We start from the raw sequence: 26,881 nt of genomic DNA, 5'->3' as shown, positions 1-26,881 counted from the left end.
GTGGGAGGCTGACTTCTGCAGTTCACCCAGGTCTGGTTAAATACCACTTCAGACACATGATGTCATGCAACTGAAATAACACAGTCATGACCGAAAAATTCCACTAGATGTCAGCATTATCACAGACGTGAAGCACAGAGCGACACAAATGGCAAAATACTGTATATTCAGTGAATAAATCCACAATAATATACTGTGAGGTTGTAATCAGAGTGTAATGAGCTGTACTCAGATGATACTTGATACTGGGCTCTGCATGTAGACTGAGAGGAAGTAGATTACAGTGGTACCATATAAATAGAAGGTAGTTTCACCTCCAGGCAAATGCTTCAATTTAGTGTAGGGACCCCGGTCCAGCCGTCAGGACACTTATTTATATTAAACCTTATTGAAGGCAAAGCATGCGATGGCCGGGCTACCAGGATCCAAAATGTCAGCCACATCCCTTCCCAATATCTCCGCTGGGCTCCAGTGACTGTGGGCAGCCTGTTCTGTTCCCAGTAGTAGCGTGGGATCATTTGCTCCCACCTGAGGCAAAAGCGCCTCCAAGTCATGTGGCCCGGAGCATGCAGGAAAGACCGGGCACACTTAGTCCCAGAATACAGCCCGTGGCTTCAGCGGTGTCACTAGGCTGCGGCAGTGAACAGTGCCCGGAGTGAGCAGAGCGAGCGGCTTTAGGGCAGGAGGAGTGGGGGACTTAATAGATTGGGTCTTGGTCCCAGCAGCGGCTGAGAGCTATCAGGTAGGGTAGATAAGAAGCCACTTAGTGAGGAGAGCTCCAGAAAGCACGTCTGGATGGACCACGCCCCTCTTATTTATTATTTTATATACTAACAGGGGTGACAGGTGTGGTACAGCCCTGCAAAGGCAGATCCAATCTCTTTCTCATTAGACTCTGCTGTCTTCCCTGCACTCTCACTCAGATGTTCACTGCTGCCAGTAGCACACGTATGAGAAGCAGAAGTATGGCGGCAGCTGTATAGATCCTGATATGTAATTCTCTATATCATACTTACTGTACACACATCATCCTTTTCTCTAACGTCCTAGTGGATGCTGGGGACTCCGTCAGGACCATGGGGAACAGCGGGCTCCGCAGGAGACAGGGCACATCCAAAAAGCCTTTTAGGTCACATGGTGTGCACTGGCTCCTCCCCCTATGACCCCCCTCCAAGCCTCAGTTAGGTTTCTGTGCCCGTCCGAGTAGGGTGCAACCTGGATGGCTCTCTTATAGAGCTGTTTAGAAAAGTCTTTTTTAGGTTTAAACTAATCAGTGATTCCTGCTGGCGACAGGATCACTGCAACGTGGGACTTAGGGGAGAGACTTGCAACTCACCTGCGTGCAGGAGGATTGAAGTCTTAGGCTACTGGACACTGAGCTCCAGAGGGAGTCGGAACACAGGTCAGCCTGGGGTTCGTCCCGGAGCCGCGCCGCCGATCCCCCTTACAGACGCTGAAGACGGCGGAGACGGAGGTCCGGTGACAGGCGGCAGAAGGCTTCTCAGTCTTCATAGAGGTAGCGCACAGCACTGCAGCTGTGCGCCATTGTTGTCTCACAGGCTCACTGACACGGTCACGGAGGGTGCAGGGCGCTGCTGGGGGCGCCCTGGGCAGCAATATAAATACCTAATTTGGCAAAAGAAATACACCACATATAGCCATTAAGGCTATATGTATGTATTTTAACCCAGGCCAGTATTAAACAAACCGGGAGGAAAAGCCCGCCGAGAAAGGGGCGGAGCTTATTCTCCTCAGCACACAGGCGCCATTTTCCTGCCCAGCTCCGCTGGTGAGGAAGGCTCCCACTCTCCCCTGCACTGCACTACAGAAACAGGGTTAAAGAGAAGGGGGGCATAAATTGGCGATATATATATATATATTAAGAGCGCATATATAGAAACAACACCTTCTAGGGTTGTTATATACATTATAGCGCTTTTGGTGTGTGCTGGCAAACTCTCCCTCTGTCTCCCCAAAGGGCTAGTGGGTCCTGTCCTCTATCAGAGCATTCCCTGTGTGTGTGCTGTAGGTCGGTACGTGTGTGTCGACATGTATGAGGAAAATGTTGGTGAGGAGACGGAGCAAATTGCCTGTAATGGTGATGTCACTCTCTAGGGAGTCGACACCGGAATGGATGGCTTACTTATGGAATTACGTCATAATGTCAACACGCTGCAAGCCGGTTGACGACATGAGACAGCCGGCGGACAAATTAGTATCGGTCCAGGCGTCTCAGACACCGTCAGGGGCTTGTAAAAACGCCCAATTACCTCAGTCGGTCGACAGACACTGACACGGACACTGACCCCAGTGTCGACGGTGAAGAAACAAACGTATTTTTCCTTTAGGGCCACAAGTTACATGTTAAGGGCAATGAAGGAGGTGTTACATATTTCTGATACCACAAGTACCACAAATAAGGGTATTTTGTAGGGTGGGAATAAACTACTTGTAGTTTTGCCTGAATCAGATAAATTAAATGAAGTGTGTGATGATACGTGGGGTTCCTCCGATAGAAATTTATGGGCGGTATACCCTTTCCCGCCAAAAGTAAGGGCGAGTGGGAAAACACACCTTAGGGTGGATAAGGCGCTCACACGCTTATAAAAACATGGCGTTACCGTCTCCAGATACGGCCGCCCTCAAGGAGCCAGCTGATAGGAAGCTGGAAAAATATCATAACAGTATATACACACATACTGGTGTTATACTACGACCAGCAATCGCCTCAGCCTGGATGTGCAGCGCTGAGGGGGCTTGGTCGGATTTCCTGACTGAAAATTTTGATACCCTTGACAGGGACAAGATTTTATTGACTATAGAGCATTTTAAGGATGCATTTCTATATATGCGTGATGCGCAGAGGCATATTTGCATTCTGGCATCAAGAGTAATTGTGATGTACATATCTGCCAGACAAAGACACGATAGTGGTCAGGTGAGGCAGATTCCAGACGGCATATGGAAGTATTGCCGTATAAAGGGGCGGTCCATTGGACCTGGTGGCCATGGCAACAGCTGAAAAATCCACCTTTTGTTACCCCGAGTCACATATCGGCAGAAAAGGACACAGTCTTTTCAGTCTCAGTCCTTTCGTCCCCATACGGGCAGGCGGGCAAAGGCCAGTCATATCTGCCCAGGGGTAGAGGAAAGGGAAGAAGACTGCAGCAAGCAGCCCATTCCCGGGAACAGAAGCCCTTCACAGCTTCTGCCAAGTCCGCAGCATAACGCTGGGGCCGTACAAGCGGACTCAGGTGCGGTAGGGGGTCATCTCAAGAGTTTCAGAATCACTCGCAAGGGAACTCCGGGATCCTACATGTAGTATCCCAGGTGTACATTGGAAATTCGAGACGTCTCCCCCTCACACAATTCACAGGCTGTATTCCCAGCAGGTGATAATCAAAGTACCCCTCTTACAACAAGGAAGGGGGTAGTATTCCACACTATATTGTGGTACTGAAGCCAACCGGCTCGGTGAGATCTGAAATATTTGAACACTTACATACAAGCGTTCAAATCAAGATGGAGTCACTCGGAGCAGTGATAGCGAACCAGGAAGAAGGGGACGATATGGTGTCACTGGATATCAGGGACGCTTACATACAGGTCCAAATTTGCCCTTCTCACCAAGGGTACTTCAGGTTCCTGGTACAGAACTGTCACTATCAGTTCAGACGCTGCCGTTTGGATTGTCCACGGCGCCCCGGGTCTTTACCAAGGTAATGGCCGGAATGATGATTTTTCTTAAAAGAAACATGGACGCTTTCCTGATAAGGGCAAGGTCCAGAGAACAGTTGGAGGTCGGAGTAGCACTATCTTAAGTAGTTCTACGACAGCACGAATGGATTCTAAATATTCCAAAATCGCAGCTTTTTCCGACGACACGTCTACTGTTCCTAGGGATGATTCTGGACACAGTCCAGAAAAACGTGTTTCTCCCAGTGGAGAAAGCCAGGGAGTTATCCGAGCTAATCGGGATCCTCCTAAAACCAGGAAAACTGTCAGTGCATCATTGCACAATAGTCCTGGTAAAAATGGTGGCTTATTACGAAGCAATTCCATTCGGCAGATTTCCCGCAAGAACACTTCAGTGGGATCTGCTGGACAAATGGTCCGGATCGCATCCTCAGATGCATCAGCGGATAACCCTATATCCAAGGACAAGGGTGTCTCTCCTGTGGTGATTACAGAGTGCTCATCGTCTAGAGGGCCGCAGATTCGGCATTCAGGATTGGATGCCGGTGACCACGGAGGCCAGCCTGAGAGGCTGGGGAACAGTCACACAGGGAAAAAATTTCCAAGGAAGTGTGATTAAGTCTAGCTCTCCACATAGATGGAGCTAAGAGCAAAATTATAATGCTCTAAACTTAGCAAGACCTCTGCTTCAAGGTCAGCCGGTATTGATCCAGTGGGATAACATCACGGCAGTCGCCCACGTAAACAGAAAGGGCGGCACAAGAAGCAGGAGGGCAGTGACAAAACTGCAAGGATTTTTCGCTAGGCGGAAAATCATGTGATAGCACTGTCAGCAGTGTTCTTTCCGGGAGTGGACGACTGGGAAGCAGACTTCCTCAGCAGGCATTACCTCCACCCGGCAGAGTGGAAACTTCATAGGGAAGTTTTTCAGCATGATTGTGGACCGTTGGCAAAGACCAAAGGTGGACATGATGGCGTCCCGCCCGAACAAAAAACGGGACAGGTATTCCGCCAGGTCTTGAGACCTTCAGGCGATAGCTGTGGATGTTCTGGTAACACCGTGGGTGTAACAGTCAGTGTATGTGTTCCCTCCTCTGTTTCTCATAACCAAGGTATTGAGAATTATAAGACATAGAGGAGTATGAACTATACTAGTGGCTCCGGATTGGCCAAGAGGGACTTGGTACCCGGAACTTCAAGAGATGCTCACAGAGGACTAAGGGCCTGGGGAGCTAAGAAGGAACTTGCTTCAGCAAGTACCATGTATATTCCAAGACTTACCGCGGCTGCGTGTGACGGCATGGCGGTTGAATGCCGGATCCTGAAGGGAAAAGGCATTCCATAAGAGGTCATACCTACCCTGGTCAAAGCCAGGAAGGAGGTGACCGCACAACGTCATCACCACATGTGGTGAAAATATGTTGCGTGGGTGAGGCCAGGAAGGCTCCACGAAGGAAATTCAACTAGGTCGATTTCTACACTTCCTGAAAACAGGAGTGTTTTGAGCCTCAAATTGGGGTTCATTAAGATTTAAATTTCGGCCCTGTAGATTTTCTTCTAGAAATAAATTAACTTCAGTTCCTGAAGTCCAGATTGTAAAGGGTGTATTGCATATACAGCTCTTTTGTGCCTCTAGGGGCACCGTGAGATCTCAACATAGTGTTGGGATTCCTTATATTCATATTGGTTTGAACCGCTCAAATCTGTGGATTTGAAATATCTCACATGGAAAGTGACCATGCTGTTGACCAATATCTCACATGGAAAGTGACCATGTTGTTAGCCCTGGCCTCGGCCAGGCGATTGTCAGAATGGGCGGCTTTGTCTTACAAAAGCCCATATTAAAAATTTTCCATTTGAACAGGGCAGAACTGGGTCTGGTCTCCAGTTTCTTCCTAAAGGGGTGTCAGCGTTTTCACCTGAAACAACCTATTGTGGTGCCTGCGGCTACTAGGGACTTGGAGGACTCCAAATTTACTAGACGTTGTCAGGGCCCTAAAAATATATATATATATATATAGTTAGGACGGCTGGTGTCAGAAAGTCTGACTTGCTGTTTATATTGTATGCACCCAACAAGCTGGGTGCTCCTGCTTCTAAGCAGTCTATTGCACGCTAGATTTGTAGTACAATTCAGCTTGCACATTCTGTGGCAGGCCTGCCACAGCCGAAATATGTAGATGCCCATTCCACAAGGAAGGTGGCCTCATCCTGGGCGGCTGCCCGAGGAGTCTCGGCATTATAACTTTGCCGAGCAGCTACGTGGTCAGGGGAGAACACGTTTGTAAAATTTTACAAATTTGATACTCTGGCTAAAGAGGACCTGGAGTTCTCTCATTCGGTGCTGCAGAGTCATCCGCACTCTCCCGCCCGTTTGGGAGCTTTGGTATAATCCCCATGGTCCTGACGGAGTCCCCAGCATCCACTAGGACGTTAGAGAAAATAAGATTTTACTTACCGATAAATCTATTTCTCGTAGTCCGTAGTGGATGCTGGGCGCCCATCCCAAGTGCGGATTGTCTGCAATGTTTGTACATAGTTATTGTTACAAAAATCGGGTTATTACTATTGTTGTGAGCCATCTTTTTAGAGGCTACTTCGTGTTTTGTTATCATACTGTTAACTGGGTTCAGATCACAAGTTGTACGGTGTGATTGGTGTGGCTGGTATGAGTCTTACCCGGGATTCAAGATCCTTCCTTATTGTGTACGCTCGTCCGGGCACAGTACCTGGCTGAGGCTTGGAGGGGGGTCATAGGGGGAGGAGCCAGTGCACACCATGTGACCTAAAAGGCTTTTTGGATGTGCCCTGTCTCCTGCGGAGCCCGCTGTTCCCCATGGTCCTGACGGAGTCCCCAGCATCCACTACGGACTACGAGAAATAGATTTATCGGTAAGTAAAATCTTATTATTACTATTGAGAGAATTGAGGTAAGACACTGATGATGGGGGTGTAAGAGTGGATTATAACCTAGCAGATGATGATGATTGCAGGGTATTATCTAGTGTATTTCATGTAAAGTACCTTGTTCCACACCTACTCTGCTGTAGCAATATACCTTATATAAGGGTGAGTAACACATGTACAGGCTTACCAGCGTATGAGCACACACATAAAGGAATGCTACCTTACCAATGCTTCCAGGAGTAACGTTAGGAGACATTTCTCTGATCCATCAGCTCATACGACTGATGTTATTGTTCATCAAGAATCTCCAATTCATACGATATGTTCCCCATCCATTGTTTTACATTGGTGCTGACATAGGACTTGGCGACTGACTACATCTCCATTTATACTTCATGGTTACCAGTACAAGAGAGAGATATATCTAAGTCTTATTATAATATTACATTTATTATTGTGAGTGTTCTCAGGAGGGTGGATACAATGATCGTCTGAGACACAATATTATAAAGCCTTCATTAAAAGTTATGTTTTATTATACACACACATTTACAATTAAGTGTCCCAGAGAGTCGTCTTCTCCTATTGTTTACAAGACTAATATTGTTACAGAAAATGTCACATTTCCATAATGTATTTTATTTCCAGCAGGTGGACACACAAGCAGGAATATCTCAGAAGGACATCTAATGTTATCCCTGGATTGTGACATAAAAGATAATGACAGTAGACAGGATTCTCCAGGGGCTAACCCCATTACCCCAATTATACATCCAGCTCTATCAGCTGATCCCCCTGATCCTGGGAAATGTTCTCCTGATCACTCTGATATTGGTGCATCTGTTACAGCTCTGAGAGTAGATACAGTGTTTCCCTGTTCTATAGATGCCAAATGTTTTACACAGAACACAAAGCTTATTACCCATCAGACAGGTAAGGCAGGGGAGATTCCATTTCCATGTTCTGAGTGTGGGAAATGTTTTGCACACAAATCAGATCTTGTAATACATAAGAGAATACACACAGGTGAGAAACCATATTCCAGTTCTGAGTGTGGGAAATGTTTTACATACAAAACAACTCTTGATGCACATAATAAAAGTCACACAGGTACATCAAAGTTTTCATGTTCTGAGTGTGGGAAATGTTTTGCACAGAAATCCAAACTTGTTAGACATCAGAGAAGTCACACAGGTGAGAATCTATTTTCTTGCTCTGAGTGCAGGAAATGTTTTACCTGGAAATCACAACTTGTTACACATCAGCGGAGTCACACAGGTGAGAAGCCGTTTCCATGTTCTGAGTGTGGGAAATGTTTTGCACACAAATCAGATCTTGTTCTACATCAGAGAAGTCACACAGGTGAGAAGCTATTTTCTTGCTCCGAGTGTGGGAAATGTTTTACACGGAAATCAGATCTTATTACACATCAGCGAAGTCACACAGGTGAGAAGCCATTTCCATGTTCTGAATGTGGGAAACGTTTTGCACACAAATCAGATCTTGTTCTACATCAGAGAAGTCACACAGGTGAGAAGCCATTTTCTTGCTCTGAGTGTGGGAAATGTTTTACACGGAAATCAGATCTTGTTATACATCAACGAAGTCACACAGGTGAGAAGCCATTTCCATGTTCTGAGTGTGGGAAATGTTTTGCACGGAAATCAGATCTTGTTAGACATCAGCGAAGTCACACAGGTGAGAAGCCATTTCCGTGTTCTGAGTGTGGGAAATGTTTTGCACAGAAATCAGATCTTGTTCTACATCAGAGAAATCACACAGGTGAGAAGCCATTTTCTTGCTCTGAGTGTGTGAAATGTTTTACACGGAAAACAGATCTTATCATACATCAGCGAAGTCACACAGGTGAGAAGCCATTTCCATGTTCTGCGTGTGGGAAATGTTTTGCATACAAATCAGATCTTGTTCTACATCAGAAAAGTCACACAGGTGAGAAACCATTTTCTTGCTCTGAGTGTGGGAAATGTTTTCCACGGAAAGCAGATCTTATTACACATCAGCGAAGTCACACAGGTGAGAAGCCATTTCCATGTTCTGAGTGTGGGAAATGTTTTGCACGGAAATCAGAACTTGTTATACATCAGCGAAGTCATACAGGTGAGAATCTATTTTCTTGCTCTGAGTGTGGGAAATGTTTTACCCAGAAATCACAACTTGTTTCACATCAGCGAAGTCACACAGGTGAGAAGCCATTTCCATGTTTTGAGTGTGGGAAATGTTTTGCACACAAATCACACCTTGTTAGACATCAGCGATGTCACACAGGTGAGAGGCCATTTCCATACTCTGAGAAATAAATTAGCTCTTGTTGCACACAATAGACATCACTCAGGTGAGGAACCATTTTATTCTGGAATATACTTCTCATTGCCATGTAATGTTCCGCGAGGTTCTTATCCTATCTCCTATGCTTTTTGCAATACACATGCTACCGCAGGGTGAAATAAACAGATGTCATGTCCTCATCTACCACTGCTATACAGATGACCTGTCTTTCTCCGGGTACTGAGAACCCAATACCAATCCTAAATGTCTAGCTGAGCTGCAGGTGTGGGTGATGCCAGTTGGCTGTGACTCAGTCCTGGTGAAACAGGTCCTTATGATAGAAGCTCACCAACAAAGGGCAGGGCTACAGCTCAGCTTTACCTACCAACCAGACTAATGCTTGTGGGTTCAGAGTTAGAAAATGCAGATCATGTGCGGAATCTTGGTGGCCTGGATGGTGGAGTGACACTTAGACATCAGGTATCATCCACAATCAGATCCTCATCTGAGGAACATAGCCAGACTCCAGCACTTATTTCCCTCGGAAGATATATCTACAGTCATACATGCACTTGTATCATCACACATAGACTACTGCAATGTCCTCTACGTGGGTCTCCCAGCAAAAGAATTGCACCGCTTGTAGCTTGTACAGAATGCAGCAGCCAGGCTGTTACCTAACCAGCCCGTTCCTGCCATATAACACCCATTCTCTGCTCCCTTCACCGGCTGCCTGTAAGATGGTGACTCTATTACATAATCTTACTGACTCTCCCAGCCCTACATGACCAGGGTCCATGGTACCAGATGCAGCTTCTGCCTCCTTACTGCCCTGGTTACTTCCATCTGCAGATGAAGGACTGTTACCAGCAGTACCAAGAATCCCCAAGCAGTGCTGAGATGTCAGGGGGGAGACAGGGCGGTGGGAGGTGACAGTAGTGGGGGGGATACAGGGTGGTGGCAGCAGTGGTGGGAGACAGGGAAGTGGCAGTAGTGGGGGGGGGGACAGGGCAGGTGACAGTAGTAGAGGGAGACAGGGTGGATGGCCGCAGTGCAGTACCAGGGGCTGCTGGAGGCAGTAAAGAGGTGTATGGGTCCCGCACAGAACCAGTTGATAATTAGACATAATGATGATCATGCGTCCTTATTTCTAATTAATCCCTTGTATGTGTTACTGTTATTTGCTGTGTCAGCCTTTATGTGTGTTCTGTGTAATAATCCTGAAAGTAGTGCTGCTACCGATCTCATATCATTTGTAGTAACTTGCAAAAAATGAGGAAAAGATGAGATATGAGGTTTTCTCTGAAAGCTTGTAGGGGGTTTATCAGAGATGAACACAGATGTAACATTACGCAGCCCCGCGGACGATGGTACCGCCTGCGTTAGCTCTTCAGGGATGTGACCGCAATGTGTGTGTCGGCACGGCTGCTGCCACCACCAGTAAACTGCTGACGGCCGCTATCGCGGCTGGGTCTGAATGACCCCCAGAGGCTGTTGTGCATAGAGTATTTTTTTCAGTTTCAAATATAGCCAAAAATGTGTGTATTAAAGATATGAAAAAAAGTAGTTTAAAAGCAAAAGGTTTCCGGTCCGATTTTGACTATGACCGATTTAGACAGCTCATTTAAATAGTGGGATGATATTACCGGGGGGGGGGGGGGGGGACACGTATCTTTCTGTGTAAATAGTTTTATCATTTGTTGGTTTTAAATAAATTATGTTTGTTCAAAGGTTCTGTGTTTTTCTCTTACGTCCTAGAGGATGCTGGGGTCCTCATCAGTACCATGGGGTATGGACAGGTCCACTAGGAGCCTTGGGCACTTTAAGAAATGAATAGTGTGGGCTGGCTCCTCCCTCCATGCCACTCCTACCAGACTCAGTATAGAAAATGTGCCCGGAGGAGCCGGTTACGTCTCTGGAAGCTCCTGAAGAGTTTTCTGCATTTATTTTCTGTTGCTTTCAGGCAGGTCTGATTGGCAGCCTGTCTGCTTCGTGGGACATAGTGGGGGGAACGGCCTAACGTACTTTAGTGTTAATGGTCCTGTTTCCCGCTGACAGGACAGAGCTCCTGAGGGACCTATTTGCAAGCCCCACCACGACGACCGTACAGTCCCACAGCACGCCGCCACCCCTAACAGAGCCAGAAGTAAGAAGATTGGTAAGTAGATGGCCGGTGTCCCGGTTAGCGAGTCGCTGCCGGTAATGGCGGCATGAGGGTAGGAGCACAGCGCTGACAGGCAGGCTGTGGCTCCAGGCTTCAGAGACATACATGTTCCGCTGTGAGGGGTGTGCTTTGTGGTCAGCGGTGAGGTCACTTTCGGTCAACCGCTGACCACAAAGTTCCCACCATTGGTTACAATGGAGCGCATAGGCGCTACATTGTAACACTGCCGTGTGCCGCCTGTCAGACAGTACAGGAGCACACAGCCGATCAGAAGGGTGCCACAACGTAGTGCTCCCTGATTGGCTGAAGAAACCCACTTAGACATCAGTCAGAGGGGGTTTCTGGCATTCGGGGAAAGGGGTCCCATGTGAAAACATGGGGCCCCTTTCAGTTCATGGTCGGGTGTCCCGTTTTTTTATTTTTACAAGTACGTGGATTACAAATGGATTATCCGAGGAGCCCTCTACACTGGATTTGGTGAGTAGGATTTTTTCAACAGGTACACCTTGGATTCTACATGGAGAAGAGGACCGACCTTCGTGTGAACATAAGGTAAGTATGTGTATATGGTGGTGTGTATGTATGCATTAAAGTTACACTTTCAAGGTGTGTGTGTAATGTCTTTATTGGGGTATTTTTTTAGTAGTAGTACTACAGGTACCAGCGGGCCCGGTTTTCCGACGCATGCTGGTACTTGTGGTTCTCCAAGTACCAGCTTGCGGGGGAGGCTTGCTGGGACTTGTAGTACTGCTACTAAAAACAATATTCATTACTTTCAACAAAGGCTATCAGCCCCCCATCCGCAGCCCATTGGATGGGGGGGACAGCCTCGGGCTTCACCCCTGGCCCTTGGGTGGCTGGGGGGGGGGACCCCTTGATTGAAGGGGTCCCCACTCCCCCAGGGTACCCCGGCCAGGGGTGACTAGTTGGATATTTGATGCCACGGCCGCAAGGCACTGTATAAAAGTGACCCCCGGCTGTGGCATTATCTGTCCAGCTAGTGGAGCCCGGTGCTGGTTTCAAAAATACGGGGGACCCCTACGCTTTTTGTCCCTCGTATTTTTGGAACCAGGACCAGGCGCAGAGCCCGGTGCTGGTTGCTTAAATATGGGGGAACCCCTGACAATTTTTTCCCATATTTTTGCAACCAGGACCGGCTCAAAGAGCCCGAGGCTGGTTTGGCTTAGGAGGGGGGACCCCACGCAATTTTTTTTTTAAGTTTAAACATTTTTTATTTTTTTAACAAGGTGCACAATGAAGCCCTGCACGGATCTCTCAGATCCGGCCGAGATTCATTGTATTAAAGTCGGCAGTGTTTTACAAGTCACTCACGTAAAACACTGCCTAAAAAAACGAATGACATCGACATCGGAAAAACCGAAAATGCAGAATATGGCAGCTTAGTAAATTAGTCGTAATCAATTCAAAAAGTTGCATATTTACACTTTCGATGTCATTCGTGATTGAACTTTGACCTCAAACGGGAAAATACGATTCTTAGTAAATATACCCCAATGTGAGAGCTTCTGGGATTTGATAAACTTGTCTGAATAAGTGACTTTCAGGGAACGCTTGTACGTGATAGGGCATTTCATAGAATGGGTGCAGTCCAAGGAAAGTTTGTAATCGTGCATGGGAGCAAGTAATGAGTGTGGATGAGAGGCGTAGATCTTGGGAAGAGTGAAGCGGCCAGTTTGAGAGATATTTTGAGATAAGCAGAGAAATGTACAGTATGTTGGTGTAGTATGGTTACTAACCTTGTGTGTAAGTGACGGTAGAATACAGGCTACCCAATGAGAAAAATGTGATGTTGATGAAAGGCGATAGATTACACTGTATTGGACGAGGCAAATAACAGCCATATAGACCTTCATTAATCACTAATCCAGCCATCATTTTGATGCAGATTCCCGCAGACACTACATATCACTGCGATAAATCCATGTACTGCCTTTTTCTCAGTGTCGGTACATCCCGTTTCTCAATATCTACAAGGGAGTTCAGTATACCTGGACTAGATTAACCAAAGGATTTATAGACCGTCTTTTCTTTGTACTTGCAAAATAACCTGCAATCTTTTGTACCTACAGATAACTTATCCAGTATGTGGATGACCTGCTGCTGTGCTGCAAATCATTTGAAGTATTGGTGTCAGATAATAAACAGTTGTTGTGTTTTCTTGCAGAAACAGGTCACAAGGTGTCGCAGGACAAAATTCAACTGGACACTGACAAAGTTAAATACCTCCTAGGTCATTACTTGGCACCAGGCCTGTACGGGGTCTGTATGTGTTTGGACCAGTCTTTGCGAGGTCTGCATGTGTTTGGGCCAGCCTTCATGGGGTCTGCATGTGTTTGGGTCAGCCTTCATCGGGTCTGTATGTGTTTGGGCCAGCCTTCATGGGATCTGTATGTGTTTGGCCCAGCCTTCATGGGATCTGTATGTGTTTGGACCAGTCTTTGCGAGGTCTGCATGTGTTTGGTCCAGCCTTCATGGGGTCTGTATGTGTTTGGGTCAGCCTTCCTGGGGTCTGTATGTGTTTGGGTCAGCCTTCCTGGGGTCTGTATGTGTTTGGGTCAGCCTTCCTGGGGTCTGTATGTGTTTGGGGCAGCCTTCATGGGATCTGTATGTGTTTGGCCCAGCCTTCATGGTGTCTGTATGTGTTTGGGCCAGCCTTCATGGGTCTGTATGTGTTTTAAAAATCAAACAAGCAAAAAAAGAAAATAATGTTGCAGCGCATATAGATTAGAAATATTAAGAATCTATTTATTAAAACACATATATGAATAAAATATATTATACAAACTATGCAATTTATACCACCGGCCGGTCAGTACACTTTTACAATGATTATTGCACATATAAACTAGATGTAGCATATATTGTAACAAATTGCCTCCTATCCGTTCAATATATCTTGGCAACACCTATTGCGGTGATTGAAATATAATAAATCTGATTGATTATTCAGGCTGAATGATACACACAATATTCTTTCCTGTGAGGTTATATGACAGTCATTTTGGTGGAAAAATGATGAAATAAAGTTATTCCTCACATCAAGTGCAAGTAGATGTGCTGTATATAGCCACAGCCTGTAATAAACGTGAGCCAATGCTCCCTCTAAGAACGTGTCTGGCCAGACATTAATATGATACGGTCTCACCACTCCTGTGCATGGATAATTTCACCCGACATGTCCTCCCGGCTGCTGGTGTTTTTCAACCCTTTATCGCGCAGTCATCTCTGGGGGACCATATGAAAATGGTGAAGAATTCCAATAGCACCTTGCTGGAGTGTACGGTTTAGCTGTAGAATCCTCCGGATAGTGGTATATCAATTTCAATGAGTAATTGACGCGTTTCCCCGCCTCCCTCCGGGTTCAGCGGCTTCATCAGAATATTGGCAGCATATTGATTGGAAGTGACAGAGCGCTAGATTCAGTATTTGCTGTATGTGTTTGGGCCAGCCTTCATAGGAGCTGTATGTGTTTGGTCCAGCCTTCATGGGGCCTGTATGTGTTAGGGCCAGCCTTCATGGGATCTGTATGTGTTTGGGTCAGCCTTCATGGGGTCTGTATGTGTTTGGCCCAGCCTTCATGGTGTCTGTATGTGTTTGGGCCAGCCTTCATGGGATCTGTATGTGTTTGGGCCAGCCTTCATGGGATCTGTATGTGTTTGGCCCAGCCTTCATGGGGTCTGTATGTGTTTGGGCCAGCCTTCATGGGTCTGTATGTGTTTGGGCCAGCCTTCATGGGAGCTGTATGTGTTTGGTCCAGCCTTCATGGGGTCTGTATGTGTTAGGGCCAGCCTTCATGGGATCTGTATGTGTTTGGGTCAGCCTTCATGGGGTCTGTATGTGTTTGGCCCAGCCTTCATGGTGTCTGTATGTGTTTGGGCCAGCCTTCATGGGATCTGTATGTGTTTGGCCCAGCCTTCATGGGGTCTGTATGTGTTTGGGCCAGCCTTCATGGGTCTGTATGTGTTTGGGCCAGCCTTCATGGGAGCTGTATGTGTTTGGTCCAGCCTTCATGGGGTCTGTATGTGTTAGGGCCAGCCTTCATGGGATCTGTATGTGTTTGGGTCAGCCTTCATGGGGCCTGTATGTGTTAGGGTCAGCCTTCATGGGGTCTGTATGTGTTTGGCCCAGCCTTCATGGTGTCTGTATGTGTTTGGGTCAGCCTTCATGGGATCTGTATGTGTTTGGTCCAGCCTTCATGGTGTCTGTATGTGTTTGGGTCAGCCTTCATGGGAGCTGTATGTGTTTGGGCCAGCCTTCATGGTGTCTGTATGTGTTTGGGCCAGCCTTCATGGGGCCTGTATGTGTTTGGCCCAGCCTTCATGGGGTCTGTATGTGTTTGGGCCAGCCTTCATGGGTCTGTATGTGTTTGGGTCAGCCTTCATGGGGTCTGTATGTGTTTGGGCCAGCCTTCATGGGTCTGTATGTGTTTGGGCCAGCCTTCATGGGAGCTGTATGTGTTTGGGCCAGCCTTCATGGGAGCTGTATGTGTTTGGGTCAGCCTTCATGGGGCCTGTATGTGTTTGGGTCAGCCTTCATGGGGTCTGTATGTGTTTGGGTCAGCCTTCATGGGGTCTGTATGTGTTTGGGACAGCCTTCATGGGAGCTGTATGTGTTTGGGCCAGCCTTCATGGTGTCTGTATGTGTTTGGGCCAGCCTTCATGGGGTCTGTATGTGTTTGGTCCAGCCTTCATGGGGTCTGTATGTGTTTGGTTCAGCCTTCATGGGGTCTGTATGTGTTAGGGCCAGCCTTCATGGGATCTGTATGTGTTTGGGCCAGCCTTCATTGGGTCTGTATGTGTTTGGTCAAGCCTTCATGGGGTCTGTATGTGTTTGGTCCAGCCTTCATGGGTCTGTATGTGTTAGGGCCAGCCTTCATGGGATCTGTATGTGTTTGGGTCAGCCTTCATGGGGTCTGTATGTGTTTGGTTAAGCCTTCATGGGATCTGTACGTGTTTGGTCCAGCCTTCATGGGGTCTGTATGTGTTTGGTCCAGCCTTCATGGGGTCTGTATGTGTTAGGGCCAACCTTCATGGGGTCTGTTTGTGTTTGGTCCAGCCTTCATGGTGTCTGTATGTGTTTGGGTCAGCCTTCATGGGGTCTGTATGTGTTTGGGTCAGCCTTCATGGGGTCTGTATGTGTTTGGGCCAGCCTTCATGGGGTCTGTATGTGTTTGGGTCAGCCTTCATGGGGTCTGTATGTGTTTGGGCCAGCCTTCATGGGGACTGAATGTGTTTGGGTCAGCCTTCCTGGGGGCTGTTTGTGTTTGGGCCAGCCTTCATGGGATCTGTATGTGTTTGGGCCAGCCTTCATGGTGTCTGTATGTGTTTGGTTAAGCCTTCATGGGATCTGTATGTGCTTGGTCCAGCCTTCATGGGGTCTGTATGTGTTTGGGCCAGCCTTCATGGGATCTGTATGTGTTTGGGCCAGCCGTCATGGGGTCTGTATGTGTTTGGTCCAGCCTTCATGGTGTCTGTATGTGTTTGGGCCAGCCTTCATGGGGTCTGTATGTGTTTGGGCCAGCCTTCATGGGGTCTGTATATGTTTGGGCCAGCCTTCCTGGAGTCTGTATGTGTTTGGTTCAGCCTTCATGGGTCTGTATGTGTTTGGCAAGCCTTCACGGGGACTGAATGTGTTTGGGCCAGCCTTCGTGGGATCTGTATGTGTTTGGGCCAGCCTTCATGGGATCTGTATGTGTTTGGACCAGCCTTCATGGGATCTGTATGTGTTTGGGCCAGCCTTCATGGGATCTGTATGTGTTTGGGCCAGCCTTCATGGGGTCTGTATGTGTTTGGGCCAGCCTTCATGGGATCTGTATGTGTTTGGGCCAGCCTTCATGGGATCTGTATGTGTTTGGGCCAGCCTTCATGGGATCTGTATGTGTTTGGACCAGCCTTCATGGTGTCTGTATGTGTTTGGGCCAGCCTTCATGGGGTCTGTGTGTGTTTGGCCCAGCCTTCATGGGATCTGTATGTGTTTGGACCAGCCTTCATGGTGTCTGTATGTGTTTGGGCCAGCCTTCATGGGGTCTGTGTGTGTTTGGCCCAGCCTTCATGGGATCTGTATGTGTTTGGACCAGCCTTCATGGTGTCTGTATGGGTTTGGGCCAACCTTCATGGGGTCTGTATGTGTTTTGCCCAGCCTTCATGGAGTCTATATGTGTTTGGCCCAGCCTTCATGGATCTGTATGTGTTTGGGCCAGCCTTCATGGTGTCTGTATGTGTTTGGGCCAGCCTTCATGGGATCTGTATGTGTTTGGGCCAGCCTTCATGGGATCTGTATGTGTCTGGGCCAGCCTTCATGGGATCTGTATGTGTTTGGCCCAGCCTTCATGGGATCTGTATGTGTTTGGGTCAGCCTTTATGATATCTGTTTGTGTTTGGGCCAGCCTTCATGGGGTCTGTATGTGTTTGGGCCCGCCTTCATGGGTCTGTATGTGTTTGGTCCAGCCTTCATTAGGTCTGTATGTGTTTGGGCCAGCCTTCATGGGATCTGTATGTGTTTGGTTAAGCCTTCATGGGGTCTGTATGTGTTTGGGTCAGCCTTCATGGGGTCTGTATGTGTTTGTTCCAGCCTTCATGGGGTCTGTATGTGTTTGTTCCAGCCTTCATGGGGTCTGTATGTGTTAGGGCCAGCCTTCATGGGATCTGTATGTGTTTGGCTCAGCCTTCATGGAGTCTGTATGTGTTTGGGCCAGCCTTCATGGGGTCTGTATGTGTTTGGGGCAGCCTTCATGGGGTCTGTATGTGTTTGGGCCAGCCTTCATGGGTCTGTATGTGTTTGGGCCAGCCTTCATGGGATCTGTATGTCTTTGGGCCAGCCTTCACGGGTCTCTGATAAGGTTTTGAGTTCAGGTATTTCTTTGGTTAAGGCCTGAAGGATGACTAGATAGTCTCATCTCAATTCTGTGAATGTGAAAACACATAATAACACTATAAGGCATTAGGCAGCAGTGTGAGGAACATGTGTGAGGGAATATGGTAGCTGGCAGGAGGAAACAGAGGGGAAGTTTAATATAAATGTGTTCTTTTAAAAAAAGTTCTTATCAAATAAGGAGCTTATCAGCACAGGGCTTAAATGTGTACTTAATATAAGACTTTGTAGATTTGGAAGAAAGTACAAATACAGATATGTCCTCCTACATCTTTCCTGCAGTCACACCAAAGATCCCTCTTGGCATGCCAGGTCTCGTGATAATCTTCTAGCGTTGGTCGTCTTTTTTACCAAAAGTGCATCTTCATCACAATGCAATGTGACTAGGATGCACGAGGAGACTGTGCTGAGTAATGTGATGTAACCGTTGTATATCTGTGTACGACTGAGTCTCTTCAGTGTGTACACGGAGTGCTACAATGTAGGAGCCGCAACCTCTGTATATAGACTCAGTCACACACAGTATACAGGTGTCATATATCACATTATTCAGCGCAGTTTCCTGCTGCGTTCTAGTCACATTGTGCTCTGTATATAGACTCAGTCACACACAGTATACAGGTGTCATATATCACATTATTCAGCGCAGTCTCCCGATGCGTCCTAGTCACATTGTGCTCTGTATATAGACTCAGTCACACACAGTATACAGGTATCGTATATTACATTACTCAGCGCAATCTCCTGGTGCGTCCTAGTCACATTTTGCTCTGTATACAGCCTCAGTCACACACAGTATACAGGTGTCATATATCACATTACTCAGCACAGTCTGCTGGTGCATCCTAATCACATTATGCTCCGTATACAGCCTCAGTCACACACAGTATACAGGTTTCATATATCACATTACTCAGCGCAGTCTCCTGGTGTGTCCTAGTCATATTTTGCTCTGTATACAGCCTCAGTAACACACAGTATACAGGTTTCATATATCATTACTCAGCACAGTCTCCTGGTGCATCCTACTCACGTTGTGCTCTGTATACAGACTCGGTCAAACACAGTATACAGGTGTCATATATCACATTACTCATCGCAGTCTCCTGGTGCGTCCTAGTCACATTGTGCTCTGTATACAGCCTCAGTCACACAGTATACAGGTGTCATTTATCATATTACTCAGTGCAGTCTTCTGGTGCATGCTAGTCGTATAGTGATCCGTATAGAGCCTCAGCCACACACAGTATACAGGTATCACATATCACATTACTCAGCGCAGTCTCCTGGTGCATCCTAGTCACATTGTGCTCTGTGTACAGCCTCAGTCACACACGGTATACAGGTGTCATATATCACATTACTCAGCGCAGTCTCCTGGTGTGTCCTAGTCACACTGTGCTCCGTATACAGCCTCATTCACACACAGTATACAGGTGTCATATATCACATTACTCAGCGCAGTCTCCTGGTGCGTCCTAGTCACATTGTGCTCTGTATACAGCCTCAGTCACACAGTATACAGGTGTCATTTATCATATTACTCAGTGCAGTCTTCTGGTGCATGCTAGTCGTATAGTGATCCGTATAGAGCCTCAGCCACACACAGTATACAGGTATCACATATCACATTACTCAGCGCAGTCTCCTGGTGCATCCTAGTCACATTGTGCTCTGTGTACAGCCTCAGTCACACACGGTATACAGGTGTCATATATCACATTACTCAGCGCAGTCTCCTGGTGTGTCCTAGTCACACTGTGCTCCGTATACAGCCTCATTCACACACAGTATACAGGTTTCAAATATCACATTACTCAGAACAGTCTCCTGGTGCATACTGGTCACATTGTGCTCTGTATACAGACTCGGTCAAACAAAGAATACATGAGGTATTGAGGCTGGATGTAGGAGGCATCTCACGCTGCAAGGTGTATTGAGACTGGATGTATGAGGCATCTCACACTACATGGTGTATTGAGGCTGGATGTATGAGGCATCTTACGCTGCATGACAAATTGAGGCTAGATGTATGAGGCATCTCACACTGCATGGTGTATTGAGAAATCTCACACTGCATGGTGTGTTGAGGCTAGATGTATGAGGCATCTCACACTGCAAGGTGTATTGAGGCTAGATGTATGAGGCATCTCACACTGCAAGGTGTATTGAGGCTAGATGTATGAGGCATCTCACACTGCATGGTGTATTGAGATTGAATGTATGAGGCATCTCACACTGCAAGGTGTATTGAGGCTGGATGTATGAGGCATCTCACACTGCAAGGTGTAATGAGGCTTGACGTATGAGGCATCTGACACTGCATGATGTATTGAGGATGGATGGATGTGGCATCTCACACTGCAAGGTGTATTGAGGCTAGACGTATGAGGCATCTCACACTGCAAGGTGTATTGAGGCTAGATGTATGAGGCATCTCACAATGCAAGGTGTATTGAGGCTGGATGTATGAGGCATCTCACACTACATGGTGTATTGAGGCTAGATGTATGAGGCATCTTACGCTGCATGACAAATTGAGGCTAGATGTATGAGACATCTCATACTGCATGGTGGATTGAGCTTGGAAGTGTGAGGCATCTCACACTGCATGGTGTATTGATGCTAGATGTATCAGGCATCTCACACTGCATGGTGTATTGAGAAATCTCACACTGCATGGTGTGTTGAGGCTAGATGTATGAGGCATCTCACACTGCAAGGTGTATTGAGGCTAGATGTATGAGGCATCTCACACTGCAAGGTGTATTGAGGCTAGATGTATGAAGCATCTCACACTGCATGGTGTATTGAGCTTGAATGTATGAGGCATCTCACAGTGCATGGTGTATTGATGCTGGATATATGAGGCATCTCACACTGCAAGGTGTAATGAGGCTTGACGTATGAGGCATCTGACACTGCAAGATGTATTGAGGATGGATGTATGTGGCATCTCACACTGCAAGGTGTATTGAGGCTAGATGTATGAGGCATCTCACACTGCAAGGTGTATTGAGGCTAGATGTATGAGGCATCTCACAATGCAAGGTGTATTGAGGCTAGATGTATGACGCATCTCACACTGCAAGGTGTATTGAGGCTGGATGTATGAGGCTTCTCACACTGCAAGGTGTATTGAGGATGGATGTATAAGGCATCTCGTGCTGCATGACGTATTGAGGCTGGATGTATGAGGCATCTCGCGCTGCACGGCGTATTGAGGCTGGATGTATGAGGCATCTCACTGCCATGGTGTATTGAGGCTAGATGTATGAGGCATCTCACACGGCAAGGTGTATTGAGGCTGGATGTATGAGGCATCTCGCGCTGCACGGCGTATTGAGGCTGGATGTATGAGGCATCTCACACTGCCATGGTGTATTGAGGCTAGATGTATGAGGCATCTCACACTGCAAGGTGTATTGAGGCTGGATGTATGAGGCATCTCACACTGCATGGTGTATTGAGGCTGCATGTATGAGGCATCTCACACTGCATGGTTTATTGAGGCTAGATGTATGAGGCATCTCACACGGCAAGGTGTATTGAGGCTGGATGTTTGTGGCATCTCACACTGCAAGGTTTATTGAGGCTAGATGTATGAGGCATCTCACACTGCAAGGTGTATTGAGGCTTGATGTATAAGTCATCTCACGCTGCATGGTGTATTGAGGTTGGATGTACGAGTCATTGCACACTGCATGGTGTATTGAGGCTGGATGTACGAGGCATCTCACACTGCAAGGTGTATTGAGGCATCTCACACTGTATGGTGTATTGAGGTTAGATGTATGAGGCATCTCACACTGCAAGGTGTATTGAGGCTGGATGTATGAGGCATATCTCACTGCAACATGTATAGAGGCTAGATCTATGAGGCATCTCACTATATGGTGAATTGAGGCTGGATGTATGAGAGATCTCGCGCTGCATGGCGTATTGAGGTTGAATGTATGAGGCATCTCACACAGCATGGTGTATTGAGGCTGGATGTATGATGCATCTCACACTGCGAGGTGTATTGAGGCTAGATGTATGAGGCATATCACACTGCATGGTGTTTTGAGGCTGGATTTATGAGGTATCTCACGCTGCATGATGTATTGATGGTGGATGTATGAGGCATCTGATGCTGCATGGCATATTGAGTCTGGATTTATGAGGCATCTCAAACTGCAAGGTGTATTGAGTCTAGATGTATGAGGCATCTCACACTGCATCGTGTATTGTAGTTGGATTTATGAGGCATCTCACACTGCATGGTGTATTGAGACTGGATGTATGAGGCATCTTACACTGCATGGATTATTGAGGCATCTCACACTGTAAGGTGTTTTGAGGCTGTATTTATGAGGCATCTCACAATACATGGTGTTTTGAGGCTGGATGTATGAGGCATCTCACACTGCATGGTGTATTGAGGCATCTCACACTGCATGGTGTATTGAGGCTTGACGTATGAGGCATCTCACACTGCAAGGTGCATTGAGGCTAGACGTATGAGGCATCTCACACTGCAAGGTGTATTGAGGCTAGATGTATGAGCATCTCACAATGCAAGGTGTATTGAGGCTAGATGTATGACGCATCTCACACTGCAAGGTGTATTGAGGCTGGATGTATGAGGCTTCTCACACTGCAAGGTGTATTGAGGATGGATGTATGTGGCATCTCACACTGCAATGTGTATTGAGGAAGGATGTATAAGGCATCTCGTGCTGCATGACGTATTGAGGCTGGATGTATGAGGCATCTCGCGCTGCACGGCGTATTGAGGCTGGATGTATGAGGCATCTCACTGCCATAGTGTATTGAGGCTAGATGTATGAGGCATCTCACACGGCAAGGTGTATTGAGGCTGGATGTATGAGGCATCTCGCGCTGCACGGCGTATTGAGGCTGGATGTATGAGGCATCTCACTGCCATGGTGTATTGAGGCTAGATGTATGAGGCATCTCACACGGCAAGGTGTATTGAGGCTGGATGTATAAGGCATCTCACACTGCAAGGTGTATTGAGGCTGGATGTATGAGGCATATCACACTGCATGGTGTATTGAGGCTGCATGTATGAGGCATCTCACACTGCATGGTTTATTGAGGCTAGATGTATGAGGCATCTCACACTGCAAGGTGTATTGAGGCTGGATGTTTGTGGCATCTCACACTGCATGGTTTATTGAGGCTAGATGTATGAGGCATCTCACACTGCAAGGTGTATTGAGGCTTGATGTATAAGTCATCTCACGCTGCATGGTGTATTGAGGTTGGATGTACGAGGCATTGCACACTGCATGGTGTATTGAGGCATCTCACACTGTATGGTGTATTGAGGTTAGATGTATGAGGCATCTCACACTGCAAGGTGTATTGAGGCTGGATGTATGAGGCATATCTCACTGCAACATGTATAGAGGCTAGATCTATGAGGCATCTCACACTATATGGTGAATTGAGGCTGGATGTATGAGAGATCTCGCGCTGCATGGCTTATTGAGGTTGAATGTATGAGGCATCTCACACAGCATGGTGTATTGAGGTTGGATGTATGATGCATCTCACACTGCATGGTGTATTGAGGCATCTCACACTGCAAGGTGTATTGAGGCTAGATGTATGAGGCATATCACACTGCATGGTGTTTTGAGGCTGGATTTATGAGGCATCTCATGCTGCATGATGTATTGATGGTGGATGTATGAGGCATCTTACGCTGTATGACGTATTGAGGCTGAATGTATGAGGCATCTGATGCTGCATGGCATATTGAGGCTGGATTTATGAGGCATCTCAAACTGCAAGGTGTATTGAGTCTAGATGTATGAGGCATCTCACACTGCATCGTGTATTGAATTTGGATTTATGAGGCATCTCACACTGCATGGTGTATTGAGAATGGATGTATGAGGCATCTTACACTGCATGGATTATTGAGGCATCTCACACTGTAAGGTGTTTTGAGGCTGTATTTATGAGGCATCTCACAATACATGGTGTTTTGAGGCTGGATGTTTGAGGCATCTCACACTGCATGGTGTATTGAGGCATCTCACACTGCATGGTGTATTGAGGCTTGACGTATGAGGCATCTCACACTGCAAGGTGTATTGAGGCTAGACGTATGAGGCATCTCACACTGCAAGGTGTATTGAGGCTAGATGTATGAGGCATCTCACAATGCAAGGTGTATTGAGGCTAGATGTATGACGCATCTCACACTGCAAGGTGTATTGAGGCTGGATGTATGAGGCTTCTCACACTGCAAGGTGTATTGAGGATGGATGTATGTGGCATCTCACACTGCAATGTGTATTGAGGAAGGATGTGTAAGGCATCTCGTGCTGCATGACGTATTGAGGCTGGATGTATGAAGCATCTCGCGCTGCACGGCGTATTGAGGCTAGATGTATGAGGCATCTCACACTGCCATGGTGTATTGAGGCTAGATGTATGAGGCATCTCACACTGCAAGGTGTAATGAGGCTTGACGTATGAGGCATCTGACACTGCAAGATGTATTGAGGATGGATGTATGTGGCATCTCACTGCAAGGTGTATTGAGGCTAGACGTATGAGGCATCTCACACTGCAAGGTGTATTGAGGCTAGATGTATGAGGCATCTCACAATGCAAGGTGTATTGAGGCTAGATGTATGACGCATCTCACACTGCAAGGTGTATTGAGGCTGGATGTATGAGGCTTCTCACACTGCAACATGTATAGAGGCTAGATCTATGAGGCATCTCACACTATATGGTGAATTGAGGCTGGATGTATGAGAGATCTCGCGCTGCATGGTGTATTGAGGTTGAATGTATGAGGCATCTCACACAGCATGGTGTATTGAGGCTGGATGTATGATGCATCTCACATTGCATGGTGTATTGAGGCATCTCACACTGCCAGGTGTATTGAGGCAGGATGTATGAGGCATCTCACACTGCCAGGTGTATTGAGGCTAGATGTATGAGGCATCTCACACTACGAGGTGTATTGAGGCTAGATTTATGAGGCATATCACACTGCATGGTGTTTTGAGGCTGGATTTATGAGGCATCTCACGCTGCATGATGTATTGATGGTGGATGTATGAGGCATCTTACGCTGTATGACGTATTGAGGCTGAATGTATGAGGCATCTGATGCTGCATGGCATATTGAGGCTGGATTTATGAGGCATCTCAAACTGCAAGGTGTATTGAGTCTAGAAGTATGAGGCATCTCACACTGCATCGTGTATTGAAGTTGGATTTATGAGGCATCTCACACTGCCATGGTGTATTGAGGCTGGATGTATGAGGCTTCTCACACTGCAAGGTGTATTGAGGATGGATGTATGTGGCATCTCACACTGCAATGTGTATTGAGGAAGGATGTATAAGGCATCTCGTGCTGCATGACGTATTGAGGCTGGATGTATGAGGCATCTAGCGCTGCACGGCATATTGAGGCTGGATGTATGAGGCATCTCACACTGCCATGGTGTATTGAGGCTAAATGTATGAGGCATCTCTCACTGCAAGGTGTATTGAGGCTGGATGTATGAGGCATCTCACACTGCATGGTGTATTGAGGCTGCATGTATGAGGCATCTCACACTGCATGGTTTATTGAGGCTAGATGTATGAGGCATCTCACACGGCAAGGTGTATTGAGGCTGGATGTATAAGGCATCTCACACTGCAAGGTGTATTGAGGCTGGATGTATGAGGCATCTCACACTGCATGGTGTATTGAGGCTGCATGTATGAGGCATCTCACACTGCATGGTTTATTGAGGCTAGATGTATGAGGCATCTCTCACTGCAAGGTGTATTGAGGCTTGATGTATAAGTCATCTCACGCTGCATGGTGTATTGAGGTTGGATGTACGAGGCATTGCACACTGCATGGTGTATTGAGGCTGGATGTACGAGGCATCTCACACTGCAAGGTGTATTGAGGCATCTCACACTGTATGGTGTATTGAGGTTAGATGTATGAGGCATCTCACACTGCAAGGTTTATTGAGGCTGGATGTATGAGGCATATCTCACTGCAACATGTATAGAGGCTAGATCTATGAGGCATCTCACACTATATGGTGAATTGAGGCTGGATGTATGAGAGATCTCGCGCTGCATGGTGTATTGAGGTTGAATGTATGAGGCATCTCACACAGCATGGTGTATTGAGGCTGGATGTATGATGCATCTCACATTGCATGGTGTATTGAGGCATCTCACACTGCCAGGTGTATTGAGGCAGGATGTATGAGGCATCTCACACTGCCAGGTGTATTGAGGCTAGATGTATGAGGCATCTCACACTGCGAGGTGTATTGAGGCTAGATGTATGAGGCATATCACACTGCATGGTGTTTTGAGGCTGGATTTATGAGGCATCTCACGCTGCATGATGTATTGATGGTTGATTTATGAGGCATCTTACGCTGTATGACGTATTGAGGCTGAATGTATGAGGCATCTGATGCTGCATGGCATATTGAGGCTGGATTTATGAGGCATCTAAAACTGCAAGGTGTATTGAGTCTAGATGTATGAGGCATCTCACACTGCATCGTGTATTGAAGTTGGATTTATGAGGCATCTCACACTGCATGGTGTATTGAGACTGGATGTATGAGGCATCTTACACTGCATGGATTATTGAGGCATCTCACACTGTAAGGTGTTTTGAGGCTGTATTTATGAGGCATCTCACAATACATGGTGTTTTGAGGCTGGATGTATGAGGCATCTCACACTGCATGGTGTATTGACGCATCTCACACTGCATGGTGTATTGAGGCTTGCCGTATGAGGCATCTCACACTGCAAGGTGTATTGAGGCTAGACGTATGAGGCATCTCACACTGCAAGGTGTATTGAGGCTAGATGTATGAGGCATCTCACAATGCAAGGTGTATTGAGGCTAGATGTATGACGCATCTC

The 26,881-nt window shown here is 46.9% G+C and overlaps 1 protein-coding gene across 1 annotated transcript in view; it reads left to right on the top strand.

The window, feature by feature from the left end:
- LOC134984188 (zinc finger protein 585A-like) overlaps positions 1–26,881 on the top strand; it is a 199,702-nt gene that overhangs the window by 44,084 nt on the left and 128,737 nt on the right. Inside the window, exon 5 of the mRNA XM_063949815.1 lies at positions 7,252–8,476. Within this exon, the coding sequence (XP_063805885.1) occupies positions 7,252–8,476 (1,225 nt within the window). The remainder of the gene's footprint in view (positions 1–7,251; positions 8,477–26,881) is intronic.

This window comes from Pseudophryne corroboree, assembly GCF_028390025.1.
Source record: "Pseudophryne corroboree isolate aPseCor3 chromosome 3 unlocalized genomic scaffold, aPseCor3.hap2 SUPER_3_unloc_4, whole genome shotgun sequence".
NCBI classification, from domain to species: domain Eukaryota; kingdom Metazoa; phylum Chordata; class Amphibia; order Anura; family Myobatrachidae; genus Pseudophryne; species Pseudophryne corroboree.
This window is presented reverse-complemented; position numbering and strand designations above follow the sequence as displayed.